The following is a 22489-nucleotide window of genomic DNA, read 5'->3' on the forward strand; positions in this document are numbered from 1 at the left end:
TTTCTTCAGATTCTCCAAACTTTCAAATCAAGCCAATGAAGAATAAAGGAATAAGGAAGCCAAAATTATATAGATGGAAGAAAATGGGAATGATGGAATGAAAATGGATTGTCCATCGAAACGAAGGTCAAAAAACGGTGGTGGTAGCACATACAGATTATAATGGAAGAAAAGAAATGTGAGATTAAGTTCAGAAAAAAAAAAAACGACATTATAAGAAAGAATGGGTTGAGAAAGTAAGTCTTAATGTGAATATCAGATTGAGAGATTGAGGATTGATATCAAAATGGCGACAGCGATGTCAAGCCAATCTACTTTGCGCCCCAACTCCACCAACTGCTCTTCTTCTTCTCGGGCTCGGGATTGTATTCCTTTTGCATTTCAGCAAGCAGGACGTCGAATGCTTTGCCTACAACACCAAATACATGATAGTTAGTAACTTCCTTTCCTCCCGACGCTTTCATTCCTGTATCGATGGGCTCAAGTGGACTCACCGACGTTCTTATTATCCTTGGCGCTAGATTCGATGAAACCGGCATTCAGTTTCTTGGCTAGAGTTTCACCTTCTACTGTGGTTATGACTCTGTGTAGAGACAATACGCGTCAGATAAGCCTATGCGCTGGGCAATACGAAGTACAAAGTAAGAGAACATACCGCTCAGATTGTAAGTCTAATTTCTGTCCAACAATCACACAAGGAACTTTTTCCAAACCAGCATAGTCGAGGATCTTATCGTGAACGATGGGTATCATCTCGAATGATTGTCTTGATGTAATGGCGTATACAAGGATATAGCCATGTACACCGATTCCGTATTTACCAGGGAAGAGAGAGTATTCCTCCTAAAAGAGTTCAGTCGCGTCAACTTGTGATCAATGGACCCAGACGCAGTCGCCGGCTCTGAGAAGACTTACCAAACCTGCTGAATCGATGATCTCGCATTCATACTGTATCCCATTGTAAGTAACGGTTTTGTGTGATGTATCTTCGATGGTAGGGTAGTATGATGCGTTGTACGTAGGCGGTGATACGTATTGTTGGGTGAGAGATGTTTTGCCTTGAGATGAGCGAAATAACATCAGCTCTAAACCCTGACACTATGTCACTAAGAGCTGTTGAGTACACTCACCAACACTTGGTGAGCCCATGATGACTACCTTCCTCTTCATTGTTCCTGCTGAGTTACTCATACTGCTGTCTGTACCTAAAAATGATGAAAAGGAAGAACTGATGTTTGCGTGATTGTTTTCTTCCTCGGTTTCGAGCTGTGATTCGTCTTCAAATGGGTAACGATGAGGAGGTGATCCAATATATGTGTATGATGCTGTCGACGATGAGGAACCCAGACGAGAGTGAGGTGAGAGTGGTGATTTACGCGCAGCGACGCGAACGTTCCAAGATTCAAGTGTTGAAGCAGGAAACGAAGTGAAATAAGTTGATCGTTGTGGTGTAGTCAATGTTGTCGGGGTTGTTGGTGATTCAGGAACAGATGAGCGTCGTTGTTGATGTTGGCGTTGATGATGCGAAGGAGTTTTGACCAAAGGTAAATTAATCGATAACGACAAGTTACGGTTGATAGGGATTGACGGGGAATTTGACATGATGCAAGGGTGATTATGAGGGTGGAGGGTTGAGAGAGGGTGGAAGAAGAACAAGGATGATGAAAGATGTCAGTGAATTACTTCCTTATATATCTGGTACGAAAGGGGTGTTTGTGTTGTTAGATGATGATATATAAGGAAATAAGGGAATCAAAACAGATCAAAATGATCTGTGCGGTTGGTTATGGTGTGTATAGATTGAAAATGGGGTCTGTGCTCTCTTTGCTATATCTGATCGGCAGTTGGAAAGAAACCACAAATGACAGATGACAAAGAGGACAAAGCGTATAGCGAGAAAGGGATAAGAGGTGGGAAGAAGAGTGATAGATGTAGAAGCGGCAAAGCAGTCTGTTTAATATGTTTAATAAGACTGGTTGCGGTGGGGAAAAACCGATGGCCAGGACTTGGGATGGGGATTACTTCCAAGCGATGATAAGCAGTTATGGGTACGTAGGTTCCAGATAAGGTTGGATGAGACAACAAAGGGAAATGAAATGGTGAATGGAAATAAAGTGGCAACAAAGGGAGTCTTGAACCAAGAGTTGAGAGGATTGATACTCCTTTCTCTTATAATTCTCAATTACTCTCGCAGAGATAACACAATGACGAGCACGACGACGACGAAAACAACAAACACTTCTCCTCACATTATACGTGGAGGCGAAAACATAGCAAAAGCTATACGTTTGCCAGTACAAAGTGCTGTGTTTTGTTGCCTCTGCTTTTAAGCGAATTTGGGAGAGAAGATATCGTTCCTCCCAGTTTTGTGATTTCTGTTTCTGTCTGAGTGATTCTCGCGGTTGAACCAAAAGGTCGTGTTTAGATCCAGATCATGATGATCGATACAGTACACAGACTAAAACGCGTTCCCGAAAACATGATGAAAGATCAAATCAAAAACCCCCCTCCTTTCCTTTCCTTTTTCTTCACAGATCAAAGGGAGATTGAATGGAAATTAAGGAAACCATGATTTGTTATTCTGGATTCGGCGAAGATACCGGCGGGATATGAAACGCCTTTGATCCAAGGAAGTAATAGAGTTTGGTAAATAGATACCGATGATGAAGGTATTGGCTCCTTGTACGGCGAAGACAACCAGCATCGAAGATAAAGGATGATACATGGGGTATCATCAAGCAAAAGTGTGGGGTTTGTGTATGTGTATGTGTGCGTGTGTGTGAATTGATTGTGGTAAAAGAAGATAAGCAGAAGGGATCGTCCATTCTTCTTGTTCGTTACCCCAAAATCGCCCTCGCTTATAACCAGAAACAGATCAAACAACTTTTATAGGTCAGGAGATACTGAGACTCGTGTCTCAGAAGAAAGAGAAAAATGATCCGGAAGGACAGCAAAAACTTCTGTCAGATAACGAAAGCGAAGGGCAGTAACAATGTCACAGTGGAAATAAACGATTCCCTCGAATTATCCGCTTCTAGCGGAGTGGTGAAAGGGCTTGAGAAAGTCATGGAGAGTCAAGTCCCACTAATCCTAGTAATGACCAGCAGCCAGCTGAAGTTGTAAGGAGAAGAACAGACCACACAGAAAAGCAGAATACAAATGGAAAAAAAGACAAGCAAAAATAGGTCTTGTGACTTGAGAATACCAATGAAAATTCCCACACGAGAATCAAAAGAAGAGAACAAAGTGGGTTTGATGGGGATGATTAGATACAAGAAGTCAAACTCACGTTGAGTGTTCTTTGCAAAAGGTTAATACTAATTCTGTTCTACGGGTCACGGGCCAATTGAATAAAGGAATAACGTTCTCAGATTATCCTCTGCGATGCAATACGATAAGGTGGTCGATGTACGTAGATATTCTTGATGCTGATGCGAGTTGAACTTTGATGTAATTGTTAATGCTCGTGAGATGCGATGTGGTGAGATGAACTGGATTGGAATGGAATCAAGTGCTGAGACGTCTATTTCTGAAAGATAAGTAAGTCGAACGAAACAGAGTGTGGGGGTCGAAAGCTGCGTACTACCTACCTACTTACTTACTTTTGGTTATGGTTGTTCGCGGTGGAGATCAAAAAAAGAAGCTGTACTTTCACCTCGCTTAGTTAATTTAAGAGTAATTCGGGTGTTACTAGCGCGTGATTGATTTTGTCACTTGATCGATTACAACTGTTGAGTGTTATGCACAGACCTCTGTCCCTTATTTCGGTGTGATTGTATAGCTTATATGAGTGCAGGTGGTGATGATGGATGTATGGATGTTGATGTTGAGTAAAGACAATGAGAATGTGAGGAAGAATATCAGTTGAAACCAGCCAATCTAGAGCCAAAAGCACATGGTCACCCAGTGATATACCGTAGAATGTTATGGGGTCCAGGGTGGGTATACGATGATAGATCTTACCTTAATTATGTTATGTTTGAGTTTTCCCTGATCCGGATATTTAAACAATTTTCAAGCGCGATTGCATTTTGGCCCGGTGAGAATACTAGCACTACGAGTATTTCGAAATGGCGTCTAGTTGATCACTTGCAAGTCATACTTGACTTGCTTATCATCGTACTTGTAACACATGCCTTGTGATTCCTCGTAATATCATATCATACAGATGGCTATGGACTAAAGAGGGCTCAACCTTGATGATACTTGTACCATGATTTTTGTGCTACTGATCGTCAAGAAGTGTTCTAACATCATTGGTCGGTAATGGGCGGTATCCTTTTGACCCGAACAGTCGGAGTTGGCGTTATCGTTTTTAGTATAGCATCATACATTGTATCGATACATTAGTGACGATCTCTAAGTGTATATTCATCCAGTGACCTCGATCCAAAGGTCATGAATTGGCTAGATATTCTCGTTGATAACTGCTACCATCTCACTTCAACTTTCCCACTCCGAGCTAGCTGCCTAACCCCCTTGAATGGCTTGTACATCACATCACCTTGTACTTTCAGTTGATCCACCCGAAGGTTTGAGAAGGAGTGATGTTGGATGCTGAATGAGATATCGAACGACGGTGAAGGTGTCGGTTGTGATTCACTATGTATCCGGGCAACATCAGCTGATCATCCAAGGAGTGATCTTTGGGGAGAAAAGCGGTCACGAAATGACAATACTCACGTAGAAACGAATGAACCTGTTAATGTGGGTGATCTTTCTGTCGATACGAGGGATGTTATGGTCCATCTCAAAATCTATGGCAAAAAAGGAGTAAGCATCATTCTGGATCCAAGGCTGTACAGGACACTTATTCACCTGAGAATGAGGATCGAATTCCCAATTTCCTCCTCCGACATACCCATTCGCTGCACCTTCCTCATTCCTTGTTCCTAGGGGTTTCCGATCTCCTTGTGCAGTAGCACTGACTGACGTAGCTCCTTTGCCCAAATAGATCGAAATTGTTATATCTTCTAATGGCTTACTCGATACGCGTGATGTGAGAGTGAGTGAGAAACGACCTATATTACATCATCGAATGAAAATGATTAGATTTTTGGCGAATCTCGAGGGCAAGTGATTCGATGTTGTCAAAGGGATCTTACTGACCTCCATTAGGTTCAAGAACTAGATTCCCTTTCACTCCTATGGGAACTTGGTTTTTTGAAGTCGTTGATGTTGACTGGTATTCTAACAATTTGAATTTCCCATCTGGTGGTATGAATGAGAGTATACGATTCCTTTCCCATTTATTATACCTAAGCGATTTTCGGATTGAGTGGAATTGATCATCAGCTCCAATTATATGATGTCCTCGCTAACAGATTCATATCGCATCAACGTGCAAATATAGATACGCGAACTCACCGTATACAAGGATGAAAAGCGCATTCGTCCAGTACTTTGGGATTGGAGAAACTCAAAAGTAAATCAGGATTACCTGATAATCTAGAATTACAATTTATCCTTCCCCAAATCGCAGAAGATAGTACATTGCCTCTTCTGTGAAGATCAGAAAATCAACACAATTCCTTACAACTCCACGAAAAATCCAATAAGGACACTTACTTGTCCACGATCGCATCTAACGATTCTTCAGTATCGAAATAAATCTCATTTGAAGAATGTCTCACACCTGGTCTTCGCCAAGGTATTGGTGCTGTAAAAGGTTGAGTAGTTGGCGTTTGTAGTCTATTATGACGCGTTCCGTTGAAATCAATTTAGATCAAAACCTCATCCATCAGTGATCTCGCCTACAAGCTTGTAGAGGAGTATCAACTCACCCAGATACACCTGCTACGTTCAGTAATTTCCTCATTAACGTCGGCGGTAACACTATTTCTTTCAACATGTTCGTTTCCATCGTCATCGGATGTCCTTCATCCAGCATCTCTTCTATAAGCTATATATCGTACCAAATAAGAATGTTTCTTATCAGTGACTTGTCTCCTGGCCAAGCGGATCAATTAGATTTACCATGTATATTATATCGAAATTATCTTTTATGTTAGTTTCACTTATATCACCCAGGTATTCCCTTAACGTATCCAGGAAAGAATCTAAAAAAGCAAAAGCAAATAAAGGATTGACTATTTGATTGACCTCTATTTAGCTATCACACATGTCATGTTCCTTACGAAAGTGATGGGTCAATACTCACCTTCTTGTCCTATTGGAACTAGGAAACACAGTCCTTCTCTTTGAACATGACATAATCCTGCGCCTGACATACTTCCACCTCCTCTAGCTAATGTGTTTACCCATATCACCGGCTCCAGTTCTTCGTTTTCGGCAAAAGCTTTTTTGCGCGCTGTATTGAATGTGTCTATGTGCAAGGAGGGGTAAGAAGGTGGATGCAGTGGGAAATGTGATGATATCAGGGGTTTTCTATTTGGTTTTGAAAACAATTAGTTCGGTTGTCAGCTGTTCAACAGATGGATGAAAGACTTACCCATTTGAATCAAGTATTATTATACCGTCTATTCGGGTCATTGTGCAAATGTTACAGTCGGAGCTGGCAGAATGCTGCTGAGCCTGGAGGGAAGTGCTGTTGACTAGAGTAGTAACGGTCGTTGCATCATTAATTTCACCTTCACCTTCAATCTCGCCCGTCCTGATTATTGCGAATGAGAGAAGATCGTATCTACCACGTGGACGATATCTGTGGAGTCTCCACATTCTGTTTAACCGCCCAGGAATTTTCCAAAAAGTTTGTTTTTTGGCATCAAACCGTTTGATAAAATCAGATATGGGTTAATCTTTCGATTCCTTGGTACTCTTCACAACTTTGATATTTCGCAACTGACCCCTTCATTCCACGAGAAAGAACCCCGAGACGTGGACAAAACATCTCGTCATGATGGTACCAACATTGAATTTCTTAGTGCCATCTTTACATCCCAACACGTTAGTCGACCTTTGTTTTCCTTCACCTACACTTGGTGCGGTCCCTTCTGCTCCTGAACCAATAGTCCAACATCTTCCAATCAAATACGGTACTTTCCAGCCTCTTGGTCGATCGAAGAAGATTTTGGCAACGGGTGACAATCAAGTAGTCATCGCGGATGATAAATTTCAAATATCTACTTTAGATTTATCGCCTCTTACAACTGGAACTGGAACAGAAACAGAGATAGATCAAGAGGAAGATGTGCAAGTCAGTCCGAATCCACCGGTTGTGAAAAAGCAGGAATCGATAAAAGGTAGAAGTAAAGATATCTGGGCTGGATTAATCGGTGTTGAGAAGTGAGTAGAAACACTTGTCACCACGTGCAAAGCAAAACAGACAACAACAAAAGCTTGCTCATATAAAGCTGACATATCCTATATGAACTTAGCGGTGTAATAGCAGCTCTTACTTCAGGCCAATTGACCTATCACCCTACATTATCTGAACAATCAACGGAACCATCTTCTATCTCATCTTCTTCTTCTTCTTCTTCTTCAAGATCAATCCCATCTCCTCTACAATGTCTAACCTCAACATCACTCTCTCCTAACACCTTCGTGACTGCAGGCAAAGAGATCGACGTCTCGATCTGGGATATAGAAAGGACGTTTGGTTCTTCTGGCGATGAAGTGAACAAACTTTGGGATAATGGGAAAAGGAAGAAAAACGTTTTGGAAATTGGTCAAATTTGGCAAGCTAAAAATGTAAGTCCCGATTCACATTATCGCCTTCCCCCATCCTCTAGGCTCAACATGTCTGATTGATGGAATGATCCAATGAGAATGTGTGTGTCATTATATCGACATTACACAGCTGACGTACTCCAATTTTAGGTTCCACAAAACAACCTATCGTTGAGACAACCTATAAATCATCTTTCACTCACTTATCTAACGGAATCACCTTATTTATTGGTCAGTGGTACGAAAGCAGGTACAGTCAGGAGATATGATACAAGACAAAGAAAACCTCTATCAGATTGGAAAGTAGCTAAAGAAGGTGGAGTAGGATGTGTTGCTGCTGGTGTCGAACAGTGAGTGTAATGAAGCTACACCGATATCGTAAAGAAATTCACTTGAACGGGACTGACTCTCTAAATTATCTGTTCAGCGAATTGTTCTTTTCGGATCATTCAAATTTATTGGCTTCGTTAGATTTAAGAACAGGTAAAATCTTATATACATATTCATCATTGACTTCAACCCCCAATCATATCATTCCTATACCTACATTATCTACTTCAGAACCAGCAACCAGAAGATTAGGATTAGCAAGTATCTCATCAGACGCTTCTTTCAGGTTACACACTTCTACTACACCTCCAGCAGAAGACATGAAAGGTAATTTCGGTGGTGACGGTAAAAAAGGAGAAGTCATCAAGATGGTAGGTGGAATAGGTATAGGTCAAGGTATTTTCAGAGGATATAGTGAAAGAAATATCATTTCTACGATCGAAAAGAAAGTCAAGGGCGAAGGACAAGATGCGGATGATGAGGACAACGAAGAAGAAGTCTGGCAAGGCATGGATGCTATTGAAGATACTGGCGTGGAAAGCAGTGAAGAAGATCTAGATTCAGATTCAGAATCGGATGCAGGTGAAGAAGATAGAATTATAGTGAAATCTAAACCAAAGAAGAAAGCTCGAAATGTGTAAATGTCATCAACGTTCAATGCATTTCATGTTCGTATATATCGTATGTGTGTATAGTCATGATCTCTCTAGCCAGTCTTATGCTTGCTTTGTATAGCACAACATGAACAACACAATAACCTGTATGGACTCGTCGGTTAATTTCGTGTCATTACCATTGCTCAGGTGTCCCATCTCTTGCTTCATGAGTCTCGTTACCGCCAGCACCTCTACCTCGTCCCGCTGCAGTATTCGCGCCCCTACCCGCGAATCCAACTCGGAAGAGCGGCCCATCTCCTCTTGTCGCTCCTGGTACTACACCTGCCCCTTGACCTTGGGTTTGATCCTGATCTTGCGTAGTGTGATTACCTCTTCCTGCACCACCGGTATTTGCTCCTCTTCCTGCGAATCCTACTCTAAAAAAAGGCATAGCTCTTATTTGACTGCCGCCTCTGTTAGGTGGGACCGGAACAGGATTCATGTTATATGGGAATCCTCCTGGCATATTACCATGTTCTTCTTCTGCAATATCTTTATTGTCTTGCTTCACTTGATTAATGGATAAGTCACCTTTTTGTTCTACAATTTGATCCTTGGATCTTGGTTTCAGATCGCCCAGGACCAGAGCACCGGTATGCCATCCACCAGCAGTTATACTAAACACGAAACTTTCATCTTGTTGTTCGTTACGTTCAGATTGACGCTCTTGAGGAAAAATCACTTTAACAGGTTCTGAACCTGATTTATCTTTTCCTCTACCTAATTGACCTGAATCACCTTGACCCCAAGTCAACATTTCACCTTTATCAGTCAACGCAGCATAATGATAGTCTCCAATAGCTACTTGGATTATGCCTTTATTCTGTAATGATTCTAATTGTTTAGGTAAAGTTCTTTCCCCTAAATTGGCCGAGTATTCAGATATGATAGTATGATATACTGCTGATTTACTAGAAGTAGCGGTGGGTGTAGCGTATGTCGTGAAAGAACGGAATTGCGCGGTGATATGAGTTATTGAAGGTGATGAGAAATATTGCATCTGACGTAAGTGGTGTGTCAGCTGGATTCACGCTGGTTCACTTAGAAGGGATAAAACTCACATATTGCCAGTAAGGTGCTTCTCCTTCTTTCACTTTAGTCAACCAAACCTCTCCGTTCTTCTTGAGTGCAACAACGAAATCTTCGCCACTTGCAATCTTGATTATCTTCTGCTCTTCTTCTATAATCTTTGTTGAACGAGACGATTGATATTCTTGCCATTCGATACTCAGTTCCTGCAGTCTCTTAGTCCCGAATCGTGCTGCACCGCTGTCGGACGTGTGAGAAGAAAGAGTGGTAGGCGACGTGGTATCGGTTTGTGGTCGAAGGGGTAATGGAGGTAAAGTATGTACAACATCATTTCCTACTTTACCATATTTCAATCCTCTTCCGTCATCTGGGATATTTACTTCATTTCGACTTCGATCTTGATCTTGGTTTTCATCTTCGTTATGGTTATTAAGCGGTCCACTTAAATCTTCATTTCTCGTTAAAGCATTTTCGTATGTGGAAGAAAAAGGATACCATATATGAATATCACCTTTAATTGATAAAGCGGCTGAATGTACCCAGCCGGTAGATAATTGGATTATATGTGGTGGAGATTTGGTTATACCATGACCTGAAGGAGAAGTGAGTTCGGGAGAAGTATGGTGGTATGCCTAGAAAACCCCGTTTGTCGATTTTCAATGGTATGTCAGTTCCCGGTTCATCCAATACTGAAATCCATACAAAGTGGATCGAGACTCAATGACATACCTTTCCCCAAGATGTTAATTCCCATATCAAATTATCCGAATCGAGAATCAATAAATGTCTTCTTCCAGCAGAGATTGATTCTGCTTTACATGGTAGTGGGATTTTTGTAGGTTCGGGACATGGGCAATATTTATCTTCCCATGAAGGTGATCTAAATCCAGGTCTAGAACCGTCTAGTTGACCTGTTGATACGTTAGATGTTCGACCCATCAATATGTATCTCTTAAAACTAGCAATTGCATGAAGTTGAGAACGAAAGCAAGGAACTATACAGGGGATCCAGGCAGTAAGAAGGAAAAATCAAAGCTCACCCCATACCCAAACTGAACCATCACTTGTTCTAGTTGTGAAGCTCCATCCTCCAGCTTGTAATTCCACCACACCTCCTTCTCCTATTATTCCTTCCCTGACAATATTTACATTCGAGGATATTGACGAGGTTGAGATGGATTGACTTGAGAAACCTTTGAGAGCAGTAGTCAAACTATCTTTCAATTCATCTTTCCATGATCTCCCAACTCTGTCACTGTTGTTATTCCAATTAATTTCAGTAGGTAAATCGATAAATCTACCATTTCTACTATTAACTATCGTCGTTGATTTTTCTGCACCTCCTAATCTATGATTGTCACTTGATCCCCAAACGAAAGCTTTTGGACTCAATAATCCCAGATAAACTCGTTTCCACCATCCCCTATTGGATGATGATGGATGAGATGTGCTTGGGAAAGTGAAATCGTTTAATGTCTTTGTTCGCCAAAATGTCGGATCAGACTATGAGAAATACACACAAACTTCGATCAGTATGCCTAGTGGCAATTCAAAAAGGTATGAACCGTAACAGCCACTCACTGTCAGATCATTGAATTGACGATTCACGGAAGAAAGAGAAATGATACTCTTCAGATCCAATACGGGCAGTAGATGTTCTAGCACCACCTCATTAGGTATATCAGTCAAGGTTGGACCTGTCGACATGACTGTATCTTCTGGATATTGCAACGAATCCAACACTGAAGTGAGATCAAACCTTATCCTCTTGAGGAATGAAAGGTCAAAGCAAGACATCCATTCTCTCATCAACATTCAGATATAGAGGTGACAATGGAGTAAGTGAAGTGCAAACTCCGGATGGTTACGTCATTCGCTGCTGTTTGAGTGGCAAAAGATAAACATAATCATTCATCGTGATAACATCTGCCATCTAATCTAAATTTCATCCTTTTCTCTTCTCTCGGGTACAAGCTACACAAAAGAAATCTCCAAAACTCAAACGTTGTTCATTTCCTTCTTGCAGACAATGCCTCGTATTCGCGAGAAGGACTGGGAACTGTACTACTTCTACTTTTACTATTAATCGCCACGAAAGAGTCGGTAAAACGAAATGTCCAATATCATCTAAATAACTGATTCCTAGATAAATTTAGTTCAAGAAATTCACAACTCATCCCTCCTCTATTACTTTGGCACATTTGTCAGGTTCAGGACGTGTCATTACTTCGCCATCCTATCTTTGAGTTTCTTGACCATGGAAGTCTTCCTTTTGAGACCTGTGTCTTCAGGTACCTCAAGTGGTGAATTCTTTCTTTGGGGAGGCATGATATCGTTGAAATCAGGCATGACAGGAGCTACAGGTGGTTTAGGAAGATATTTAGTTCTATTCGCTGGAACAGATGAAATTACATGATTGTGGTGATGCTCATGATGACTTTCTTGCTCTTTTTTCAAAGCTTTCATGGCTCTAGCTTTAGAGCTGGGCGATTCGACCAGAACAAATCCACTACCAGCAGAAGAAGGTACAACCATTTCTTGATAATCTTCTTGTTGTTCAAAGATATCGTCATTCTGAGTGTTTGTCAACGATACAGTGGGAACATTCGTTAAGGAATTGGAATTAGAACTTGAAGTTGACAGGTTCGTGGGTTTCTTGGCTGGGGAGTTCTTTCCTCCTCCAGAAGTTCTAGCGAAAAACCCAGGTCTTCGGGACTTATCGTTCATCAAATCAGGTGGGGATTCAGATGAGGGTGAAGCAGCAAGACCTGGTTCTGGAGTCGGCGAATAAGCTTTAGGCGAAGAGCTTCGAGCATTGTTGGGGTTCTCGCGCTGTTATTCGAACGGAAAATATAGCATGATGGTCCGTCAGCGACGCCATCCTTATTAGATATTTGATATGTATAATAATGGCCAAATCCTCCAAAACTCGTTCCCACTCTTCACGCTCTAACTCAACGCACCCGTTCCTCGTCCGTACTATCCTCTCATCACCTCCTTGCGGTATGTCCGTCGGAAGCCACTCTCCTCCTGCCAGTGGCATTTGACCTCGGGTTCCTTCTATCCACGAAAATATCCCGATCCTCAGAATCATCGAAGTGTTCAACAGGGAATTGTTGTTCCAATTCTTCTTCCTCCACCACCGTAGGTCTATCTTCCCAACCTGGACTAGGTAAGGGAAGCGCAGGCCTTGCACCCGCTTTTCGACCCAATCCTGAATTCACCGACATACTCCTCTGTGCATCGCTCATACCTGGTCGGTATACGGGGACGGGCATCGATTCGGATTCGATAGATTCGGACCTCTGACGCACCATAGTTTTTATTTTTTGCATTAAGCTTTTGGTTCGCTTGACGCCTCCAGGACCTGCAGATCGATTTGCAACAGGTGGGAATTCCCCAGTCGGGGAAGTGCTACCTTCATCTCTGATAGGAGGTGATGCTGGACCAAGTCCAAATCGAAGTCCTGGAGATCGAGCAGGTTTGCCAGGGAGAGGAGCACTGATGGATTCAGGTGAGTAGAAATCGTCGGCCACTAGCGGAAGCGTTAGTGAAGAAAAATTTGCAATTGTGAAGCGCGACCTACAATCAACTGTTCCATCGTTTGGGGAACCACCGAAGTCCTCGTACGGTTCGGCTACAAGTACATCAGCTTTTGCATTTGCGAGAGCGAAGAGCTGTCACTTACGCGTGTCGATACCCCAGGCTGCTTTTATAGCTTGTCTCTTTGCATCTCTTTCCCTTTGTCTTTCCATCCTAGCGAAAGAAGCTTCGTCTTGCGGAACTCCGCCCATATTGGGGAAGTAACCTCCGCTTGAAGGCATACTAGTGGAATATTGACCTGTAAGGCCTCCGCCACTCACTCGACGACTGGCCGCTGGAGCACCGATCCGATTACCTGATTGGCCCCTTCGATGAGCGGGTTTGTCTGATTGCTCGACTGGGACGTCTTTGGCAGGTGGTACAGGTGGGGAAGAAAGCGAGATTGTTGTTGGGCCTTTGGGAGGCGGTGATTGGACAGGAGGAGCCCGGAAAGCTTGCATAGGGGCTTTGCTGACCGGCAGATTCGTGTTACGAGAGGGGGCAGCAGCGTCATATGGTCCAGCGCTGTCATTGATGTCAATATAGATCCCAGATGGGGTGTCAAAAATGATTCTATACGTACTGATGCCACACTGCAGGAGAAGGGTACGCAGAAATTAGCAGGTTCGGCATGCACAAGGGGAGATAAGAGACTTACTAGCTGTCCCTAAACCTGTCGGATCCCAAGTATCAATGACATCTGCATGTCTACTTCCTTTCTTATCTTCCAACGCCTTTCTTTGACCAGCGGTCAATTCTTTGATGACTGGCATCTCCTGATTGAAACCATACGAATCCGATGACATGGAACGTCTAGTCCTGGTCTTAGTTGATCCGCTGCTTGGAGAGGTGGGTCCAAGGAGATGAGAGGATGATGAGGTTGCAGCGATGGTGCTGTTGTGCCGGGTAAGAGGGTGAGGATATCGAGGATATCGAGGTGGATATTGTGTATGAGGGTTACGCGATGGAAGTGGTTGATATGATGAATACATTGGTAAACAAGATTGAATGCAGGTGAACATCAGTCAGCCTTTGACGTATAGTTGAAGTTTATATATTGTGACTCCAATGAGATAAAAGGAAAGAGAAAGAAACGTTTATAAGAAGATGAAAGAACAAGTAGAAGCGGAGTATGGTATAAGAGGTTGAATAATTGATGTAACAATGATAAAAAGCGTTTGTAATGTATGCCTCGAGGTGTTTTTTTGGGGATAATTTGTTGAGACAGTCGCCTCCTTTCACGTTGCATATCTCTTTCAAAATCAAATGCTGACCCCTTTCCCTTTCATGATAATCCATCCAACAACGACTCCTCGTTCCATTCACGCAATGATTCGTATGTCATACAACGATTGATGCACGCTTGATGTCACATCATCAAGGATAATCATCAAGAAAACACTAGCCGAACAAACCTCCAAAAATAGCAAAGAAACTCACCCAGTTTGTGATCTATTGAATTTAGTTCTATTGGGTTGAATCGTGCCGTCACTTTCTAACGATGTACCTCCGAAAGATCTGTTTGGTACATGACCGCTTCCTGGAGGTTTAATCCTACCATTACCTGTAGGTTCAATCTCATCATCTTCGAATGGGTTCTGAGGAACCATTTCTTTCATCCTCGTTGAAGGTAAAGAAGGTTGTTGAGAGACTGATGACATATCAGGAGATGATTGTGAATAATGATGTGTAGGTTGAAACGTATTCATGTTTTGAGATTGGGAATTCTGTTGAGGTATTATATTAGGTGAAGGTGTTCTTCTGGGTATAAGAGGATTTAATGAGGGTAACGGGGGTTGTTTACTGGATGATATTGTTGATCCATTAGTCGTACTGGTAATTCCAGTATCAAGTAAGATTGAATTTGTATGTAAATTCGAATTTGAACTACGCGATCCCAAACCTCTTCCGCTCTGAGCAGAGGTAGAAACGGGTCTTGGTGTTTTGATCTGTACTGAATTTCTAACGGCTTCTGCTAGATCTTGATCAACGTATTTACTATTTATACTTGATCTAGCTGATGCTGATGAGGAATGTGAATGTGAATGTGGTGATAAAAATGAAGTTGAGGTTGAAGAATAATCCTTTGGAGGTGGTAAAGGTGGAGGAGGTGCCATTGTTTATAAACTGTACTACTGTCGTGATCAAAGCGTGTTTGTTTTCCTTAGGAGACAAAGTAAGAAGGAAAAAAAAGCCAAGCCTTAAAGGTACCCCCAACTGTATTCTGTATAGGGTAAAAATTAGACAAAGTCGTTGAAGGGGAGAAGGGGGAGATAAGTCTATTATCCTTGTTCTAATTGCTTTCTTCCTTTGTTCTTGTGAGAGCGCGAATCCGAATCCGAATGTAGGATAAATGGAAAGTCAAAGGCTATGCAATAGGGAGAGTGAGCGGGTTAGAAAAATAAGATGAAAATGTCATAAGATGGGGGTGTTGTTGTTTTAGTCAGGTGATGAATATGATCTGTCTCCTTGAATCTACTTGTGGTTTGTGGTACAGACGCGTATATGCCTGTATTACTCCGATTTCCGATACCACAGAGTAAACTCACCGTACGAGTTATGATAAATTAAAGTGGCGGTACAATAATAAATATATTATTATTGTGGTATTCTTACCGAGATATCTCGTTAATACCTATTTTGCCTTTCACTTCGAGTCTATACGTTTGTGTTAAGGCTGCCTTGTGCTTTGTACTGGGTATCAGGCAAGATGTTGTGTATACTTTTCAAAGTATTTGAAATGCGAGACGAGACATACGCGGCGCCGTGCGGGATGGAGCGGGGCTGTGTAGCGACGACGGACCAGAGGCGATCCTGCGTTCAACGACACTTTATTAGAACGAAATAACGCGAGACGAATCGGACAATGGTATATGGAGGAAAATGGAAAAGAGGATGACTTCCAAACAAAATGACATTGCCGCTACATCCTTGAGTCGGAGTCGTATTCTGTGGCATGTTTCATTACAATGTCATAAAGAATTTACTCTCAATTCAAATGGAATATCGGCCCGAGGCTGGTTTCTACTTAATCATCTAAACAATCCTTTCTCAACTCTTAGCGTAAACTGAGTAACCTAGTGATTTAAAGTTCAAACCGACAATACCCTATCCCGACTTTAGCATATTTTGATCGACATGTACGCATATACTCAAGCATAAAAGCGTTTGGTTTGATGCAGCACTGAGTGATTGTAATCCGCTGTTCCATCTTGTCTATCCATTATGGTTTTCTATAACTGACGTGTAATCGGCGGTTTAGAATTCAGTGTCCCTGTAAACATGCAAGTGGTATCAAAATAATCCCAGATCTACCTTTTTAAATCAAGCCACTTTACTTCGTGCTTCATCGACTAAAGTCGTTGTTGTTGAAGTAATGAGTGAGACCACAAACTAAAGGGAGTGCAATATGATGGAGCAGAATCGTAACAGCTACTTATGCATGTGCACTGTAAACAAGAATACAAGATTTATATGAGATGTACCCTATAATATGGACCGAACATCATCCCTCATATCCGAGTCGGTGAGTAACAAGGGGACGTACACCCTCCAGAGCGCGGTGGGGTACGTAAACAATTCAATTTTGGTGTTCCTAAAATAGCAAGACGACATTGGTAATCATCGCTCGCAGAGTGTTAAGCACCGTATAATGTTGACTGAGACCCATGATGGATGATGTCATCTTACTTGGAATAAGAGGGGGAAGAAAAAGTATCGAAGAAAGAAAATAAGTCGGGAATTGAATGAGAATATTTCGATAACATAGAAAAGCCCACACAACAGCGTAAACATTGCTGTGTTATCCAGACCTTCTCCCAATCACCATTCTGATAATCATCGATAAATTCCTAAACACGATTATTAGTTTAATAAAGCATGTCCAGCGTCTGTGAAGTATGGCCCTCGTGTTTATTGGCTATAAGCCTCGAGGGTATAGCAAATGAACGCTGACTCCCGAAGAAGTTGATCGCTCTACGCTTGTGCAACGCCTTTCGCTAACACCAAAGTGAAAGGTGAAAGCGAAATGATGGGTTGCTGAGCGGGAATATGTGAACATGAATGGAGATGGGAGGATCAGAAAGACGTCGTTTGAAATTAGTTGAATGATTGCGCTTCGTTCATCGTTGTTGCATGCAAAATGAGAGTTATACACTAACATCGAAAGTTAGCTTGACTCCAAGAACGCAAAAGAGGGAATAGCTCACAATACGACATAGAACTATCGGTCTGCAAAGGGAAGATTGTAAGCAGATGCACAGCTATGCAGTGTGAGTAGCTGGACTTACAGAACTCATGGGTCTCGTCTGACTTCTTGACGACTCCCTACAATTATCAAGAATAAGTCAGAAAGAGATGAAAGAGATGAAAGAGAGATAGTTGCAAAACAATTTCGACAGGATATAGGATTTTACTTGGGACGCGTGAACTCGGTATTTGACGGAAATATAAATAGCAGGAATGAGATGTGGCACTTTTTCACTCACCTTCCAAGCTTCCTCAAAGTCAACCGGTAAAATGACGTATCGGTTCTTCCTCACGGCTATTTTATGCAATTTGTCAGCTTTGACAACGTAGATATGGAGTGTAGCTCACCTTGAAGACCTGCTGATTGACAAATGGAGGCGATTTGAGCTGATGACAATTGGTCAGGTCGAGAGACATCTGTTGGAACAGGCAAGAATCAGCTTTGTTCAAAACGAATTATATGTATGTACTTACAGTCTTCCAAGTCGACATCGGGACCAAGGTTCATTTTTGAAGTTACAGTTTGGAAGATCAATCGTCTTTCTCTCCTCGAAGGTAAGGGCATTTCAATCTTTCTGTCCAATCGGCCAGGTCGTAGAAGCGCAGGATCGAGTGTATCAGCTCTATTGGTAGCCATGATGACCTGAGATTGCTAAATTAGCTGGCAGTACTTGATCATTGCCTGTGTAGCTCACCTTTACAGTTGTTTGTTGGTCGAAACCGTCCATTTGATTCAGTAGTTCCAATAAGATACGTTGCACTTCTCTATCAGACCCAGTTTGCGCATCGAAACGTTTTGTGGCGATAGCGTCGACTTCGTCGATAAAGATAATACAGGGGGAATTCTCTCTTGCAAGTCTGAACACGTCTCGTACCATACGAGGACCCTACATAAACAAAATAAAAATTAAGTATGTACATCAGACGGTCGATAAATGTAGACGGTGCACTTACTTCACCTAAGTATTTCTGTACGAATTCTGATCCGACGACACGAATGAAGGAGGCTTTCGTTGAATTGGCAACAGCCTTGACCAACATGGTTTTACCAGTACCTATTAATCACTAAATTAGCTATTTCCGTTTGATTCGAGATTCAAAGCTGGCTTACCTGGTGGACCATAAAGTAATACACCTCTAGGGGGATCTATACCGATCTTTCTATATAAATCCATTTGTATAAGTGGTAATTCAACTGCTTCTCTAATCTCCTGTTTCTGAGCATCTAAGCCACCGATATCACTATATTTCACGTCGGGTTTCTCGTCCGCTCCTAGCATTGCTATGGAAGAATCTGCCTCAGGAGGTAAAATATCTACGAGAGCATTTGAATGTCGGTGCAATGCTACTGAAGAAGATGGTTTAAGAAGTTCACGATCGAGTGTGGATAAGATCCGGACTACGTAGTTTGAGCCTGAAACAGAGTATATTAGCATTGTTTTCTCACGTAGTGGTCGCAGATCCACTGGTGTGAAATGGGATAGTGTGGTGTAGGGGGTCACAAGAAGTCGAAATCAGTTCGCAAGTCTTACTTACCAGTGGTAGAACCGACAATACCTCTTCTCTCGTCAACAGGTTCCAAGAATTGCCCAATTACTAAAGGTACACTTTGAATCCTCTTTACCTCTTCTTGTGCTCTCAGTAATTCTCTTCGAAGGTTCTGTGTTTCATCTCGGATATACTCCTACGTGCACATGATGGGTGATTAGCAGGGGTCGTGAATGAAAACGGGCAAGGTAGTGACGTGACATTCATAACGAATAACTTACCTCTTGCAGCTCGAGGAACTCTCTATGTCCTTCTAGTCTTTTCCAAGTACTGTAAAGCTCTTCATCACCTGTAGGAAGAGAGCTAAGTAAGGCTTGTTTCTCTGAGATTTGTGCGGGAAGCGAGGGGTCCTACAATAACACTTTATTAGCTAAATATCTATCTAGAAGTCAGAAACGGGATCGTAGCTCACCTCAAGTTTCAGATCGATACCTATTTCCTCCATTTTCAATCCTGCTCTCACTGTTGTCTATGATTTCAGTGGGTTACAGCGTTTGTAAGCATGAATTAGTATCAGAACATGATCATAGATTGAATGATACCTCTCTCCAAGTTCATCGATACACCTACGCGTTGTGTCATCCACCCCTTTGACGCATCACGGAGTTGTGGTCAAACTCCGTCAGCTCACCCCCTCGTTTATAGCTAATACATGTATCCTTCTTGACTTCCTAATTCTTCGCCATTAATTGCTTCTTCTTTCCCTTCTGTCATTTCAGAGCAAAAGTAGCGGTACATTCATAATGGGTAAACGAAAGGCCGCAAAGAAGCCACAAGCCAAGAAAAAGAATGAACCATTGTGTGAGTCCTTTTGCATTTCACGACAATACTAAATTACCTTTTCAAGCATCAATATAGCTAATATGTCAAATACTATTTCACAGCCAGTGTATTCAAATGTTTGTTCTGCAATCATGAGAAAGCAGTGACGGTAAAGATGTAAGCTACTCTTGTCGCATTCTCATCTGCGTTTTGCAAGCTGATATATCCTGAATCATCACTCAGTGATAAGCAATCAATGTTCGGTCATTTATCATGTAAGATCTGTGGACAGAAATTTACAACTCCCATCAACAGTGAGTCAGCTTGACATCATATAACCCAAATTGAATAATGAAAGCTGATTAATTTTATGCTTGATAGCTCTTTCAGTTCCTGTCGATGTGTATTGCGAGTAAGCTATCTTCAGGTGCTCTTCGTGACAGAAAGAAGGTGTAGCTGACAGTTTCACTAGTTGGGTTGATGCATGTGAAGAGGTCAGGGCCAAACAACCGCCCAAACAAAGGTCAGTAGTCTCTATACATCACAACTCGTGTCTGAGTTGAGATATAGCAAGAAAAGCTCTGTTGCCACTAATACTGACGTTTCCGTTTGTCAATCGTAGAGCTGTTCGTGGACCATCACCTCTTTCACACGGTCGAGCCGGTGGAGCAGCTTTCGATCCTGATGCTCCTCAAATAGTAGATGAGGACGCAGAAGGTGAAGAAGAAGATTACGATCATGATGCTGTACGAACGAAAACGAGCAGCAGAAGGAATGTGGACGATGACGATGAAGATGATGTGGATGAGGACGATTTAGATGATGGTGGACGAAGAGAAAAGAGGAGGAGAGTAAGAGACGAGGACGATGATGAAGATGAAGACGACGATTGATGATGTGTAGACAACCCAAAAAAGTCTTTTACAATAGCGAAACTGAGGGTAGAAGCTGAGAATGAGAGGGGAGAGCATTCAACAGTGGATTGTATGTACGTGTAATTGTATATTCATCATGGCATGACATTATATTCGTTTTCTAGAGTACAACATTGAGCAAGTATACTATTACAAGGTTATGAATGAGATTGATATAATATGTAAACCACTAAAAAAATAACAGAATCTAGTTTGTCATTGCGGTGCGGATGCTTGAGATTCTAATTTCGGTTTTACACCCAGAGTCTTGAACAGATTGGGCTGTGACTAAGATCCGGAAGGAACAAATCAGCTAGAGTCCGTACCCATTGGGATCGTAGATCGTTACTGACAGGATCTTCTACCATTCCATAACCTGCTTCAGATAATCTGTGACCCTTTTCCACTGAATCGAGTATCCCTTTTATATACGGTCTTGTAAGCATCCCTTAAAACAGGTCGACTGGAAGATAGTTGACTCACAGTCAATCTTGACTACTTTAGCACGTCTACTTGCGCCTCTAGTACCTTGTCCATTGATATGTTTTTGCGTTTTCGTACCTGATAATCCACCATTTGCTATTATATGAGTACAAGAAGATGATTGCAATGGTCTATCGAGAACAAAACATTAAGAGTTCAGCCAAGATACCACTGAAAATCCTCGAAGGTGATACTGAAAATGAGTGATCGGTTGAGTTAGAAACTTACGCTAATCTACCACCGTTGGTGGAAATGAGGTGTTGCATTTGAAGGTTAGACACTTTAGGTCCAGAAGAACCGTTTAAATAAATCAAACATCCCTTGAAAATGTCTGTTTTCTGTTTAGCCAAATTGACTTGATCAGCAACGTAGATTGTATAAAAATGCCTGGAAAATGTTTGATTCACCTTGGCCCTTGCTTGATCGTTCATCTGATTCGACCTGACTTGCCAATAAGTCATCGCGCCTGCACTCCCTCCTCCTCGATTCGATTGTTGATGACCTGTTGCACAAGAAACGAAATGATCGGTTCTATATCATACAATCGTAAGTGTTTTTTCGATCTCATGTGCCAAAGCAAAATACCAAGGACTATAAAGGTGACAACTTACCTGCCGTATAATTCCGAATTGGTGACTGGATTGACGTCTTTTCCTCTTGTGTTCAACATTCTTTCCGTCACTTGAGATCTACTTTTTTTACTTAGCTCATCGCGTTGGTTTTCAGTAGCTTTTCTTTTGATCCTATCTTCTACATCTTTATTGTGCCATGTTGATGTCGATTTTCCTTTTAATTTACGATCGATGGATTTTGATGTTGAAGAAGATGGAGTAGATCTGGATGTACTGGCTATAGAAGCAGTAGAGCTTAATTTCGACGTGCCTGCTTTGAGAAGCGAAGAAGGTGGAGGGGATATAGGTATGATGTCTTGTGATGAACAAGGTGATAATGGTGTTGGCATATCGATTGACGTTTGTATATAGCATAAAGATGAATGAGAAAGAAAGGATTTTTGTGGTAATGGGTTCGTAACCGGTTGACATCAACCGACTTGAAAAATCCGATCAACATTAGATAAAAGGGGAAACGCGCCACACTGGAAAAAGACGCGTTTCGATAAAGGTAAAATTGCTACCAGTGTCGTTGATACATGCATTCGAGATCAATAGCAATGAACGGTAGCTCGTTGACGGTCTTTGTCATTAACATCAAGGTGTAAAAGCTTGAGATGCACGTCCGGGTATTCACTTTGGCTTGGTCCCCTTGCGATCATTCTTTGAGCAGGAGCTGAGAAACTTGACATAA

The 22489-nt window shown here is 41.9% G+C and overlaps 8 protein-coding genes across 8 annotated transcripts; 2 read left to right on the forward strand and 6 right to left on the reverse strand.

Annotated features, from left to right (window-relative positions):
* Positions 1-311: 311 nt before the first annotated feature.
* Positions 312-1191, reverse strand: IL334_004231 (uncharacterized protein; the record flags this gene model as incomplete). Its single annotated transcript, XM_062935953.1, has 5 exons — positions 312-409; positions 495-583; positions 656-843; positions 916-1058; positions 1131-1191. 5 exons carry the CDS (start codon positions 1189-1191, stop codon positions 312-314), a joined length of 579 nt encoding a protein of 192 aa, XP_062792004.1.
* Positions 1192-4430: 3239 nt separating this feature from the next.
* IL334_004232 (uncharacterized protein) lies at positions 4431-6492 on the reverse strand (the record flags this gene model as incomplete). Its single annotated transcript, XM_062935954.1, has 10 exons — positions 4431-4602; positions 4684-4757; positions 4819-5021; positions 5110-5258; positions 5368-5502; positions 5569-5691; positions 5784-5902; positions 5977-6089; positions 6161-6387; positions 6452-6492. 10 exons carry the CDS (start codon positions 6490-6492, stop codon positions 4431-4433), a joined length of 1356 nt encoding a protein of 451 aa, XP_062792005.1.
* Positions 6493-6859: 367 nt separating this feature from the next.
* On the forward strand, positions 6860-8603 carry IL334_004233 (uncharacterized protein; the record flags this gene model as incomplete). Its single annotated transcript, XM_062935955.1, has 4 exons — positions 6860-7245; positions 7338-7653; positions 7783-7982; positions 8060-8603. The coding sequence occupies 4 exons, from the start codon at positions 6860-6862 to the stop codon at positions 8601-8603; spliced, it is 1446 nt and encodes a 481-aa protein (XP_062792006.1).
* Positions 8604-8751: 148 nt separating this feature from the next.
* IL334_004234 (uncharacterized protein) lies at positions 8752-11354 on the reverse strand (the record flags this gene model as incomplete). The annotated part of the gene is made up of 5 exons (XM_062935956.1): positions 8752-9618; positions 9680-10279; positions 10377-10558; positions 10688-11150; positions 11229-11354. The coding sequence occupies 5 exons, from the start codon at positions 11352-11354 to the stop codon at positions 8752-8754; spliced, it is 2238 nt and encodes a 745-aa protein (XP_062792007.1).
* A 516-nt stretch (positions 11355-11870) lies between these two features.
* Positions 11871-15346, reverse strand: IL334_004235 (uncharacterized protein; the record flags this gene model as incomplete). The annotated part of the gene is made up of 7 exons (XM_062935957.1): positions 11871-12479; positions 12962-13182; positions 13234-13284; positions 13336-13754; positions 13813-13822; positions 13888-14123; positions 14670-15346. 7 exons carry the CDS (start codon positions 15344-15346, stop codon positions 11871-11873), a joined length of 2223 nt encoding a protein of 740 aa, XP_062792008.1.
* A 2105-nt stretch (positions 15347-17451) lies between these two features.
* Positions 17452-19470, reverse strand: IL334_004236 (26S protease regulatory subunit 6B; the record flags this gene model as incomplete). The annotated part of the gene is made up of 11 exons (XM_062935958.1): positions 17452-17459; positions 17519-17555; positions 17717-17772; positions 17826-17894; positions 17952-18120; positions 18173-18364; positions 18432-18532; positions 18589-18891; positions 19014-19161; positions 19247-19375; positions 19438-19470. 11 exons carry the CDS (start codon positions 19468-19470, stop codon positions 17452-17454), a joined length of 1245 nt encoding a protein of 414 aa, XP_062792009.1.
* Positions 19471-19768: 298 nt separating this feature from the next.
* Positions 19769-20680, forward strand: IL334_004237 (uncharacterized protein; the record flags this gene model as incomplete). The annotated part of the gene is made up of 6 exons (XM_062935959.1): positions 19769-19826; positions 19910-19964; positions 20031-20101; positions 20169-20199; positions 20260-20310; positions 20410-20680. The coding sequence occupies 6 exons, from the start codon at positions 19769-19771 to the stop codon at positions 20678-20680; spliced, it is 537 nt and encodes a 178-aa protein (XP_062792010.1).
* Positions 20681-20917: 237 nt separating this feature from the next.
* On the reverse strand, positions 20918-22145 carry IL334_004238 (uncharacterized protein; the record flags this gene model as incomplete). The annotated part of the gene is made up of 6 exons (XM_062935960.1): positions 20918-20989; positions 21055-21122; positions 21185-21315; positions 21413-21522; positions 21592-21715; positions 21796-22145. 6 exons carry the CDS (start codon positions 22143-22145, stop codon positions 20918-20920), a joined length of 855 nt encoding a protein of 284 aa, XP_062792011.1.
* Positions 22146-22489: the final 344 nt, after the last annotated feature.

The sequence above is a fragment of the Kwoniella shivajii genome, chromosome 5 (assembly GCF_035658355.1).
Source record: "Kwoniella shivajii chromosome 5, complete sequence".
Lineage (NCBI taxonomy): Eukaryota > Fungi > Basidiomycota > Tremellomycetes > Tremellales > Cryptococcaceae > Kwoniella > Kwoniella shivajii.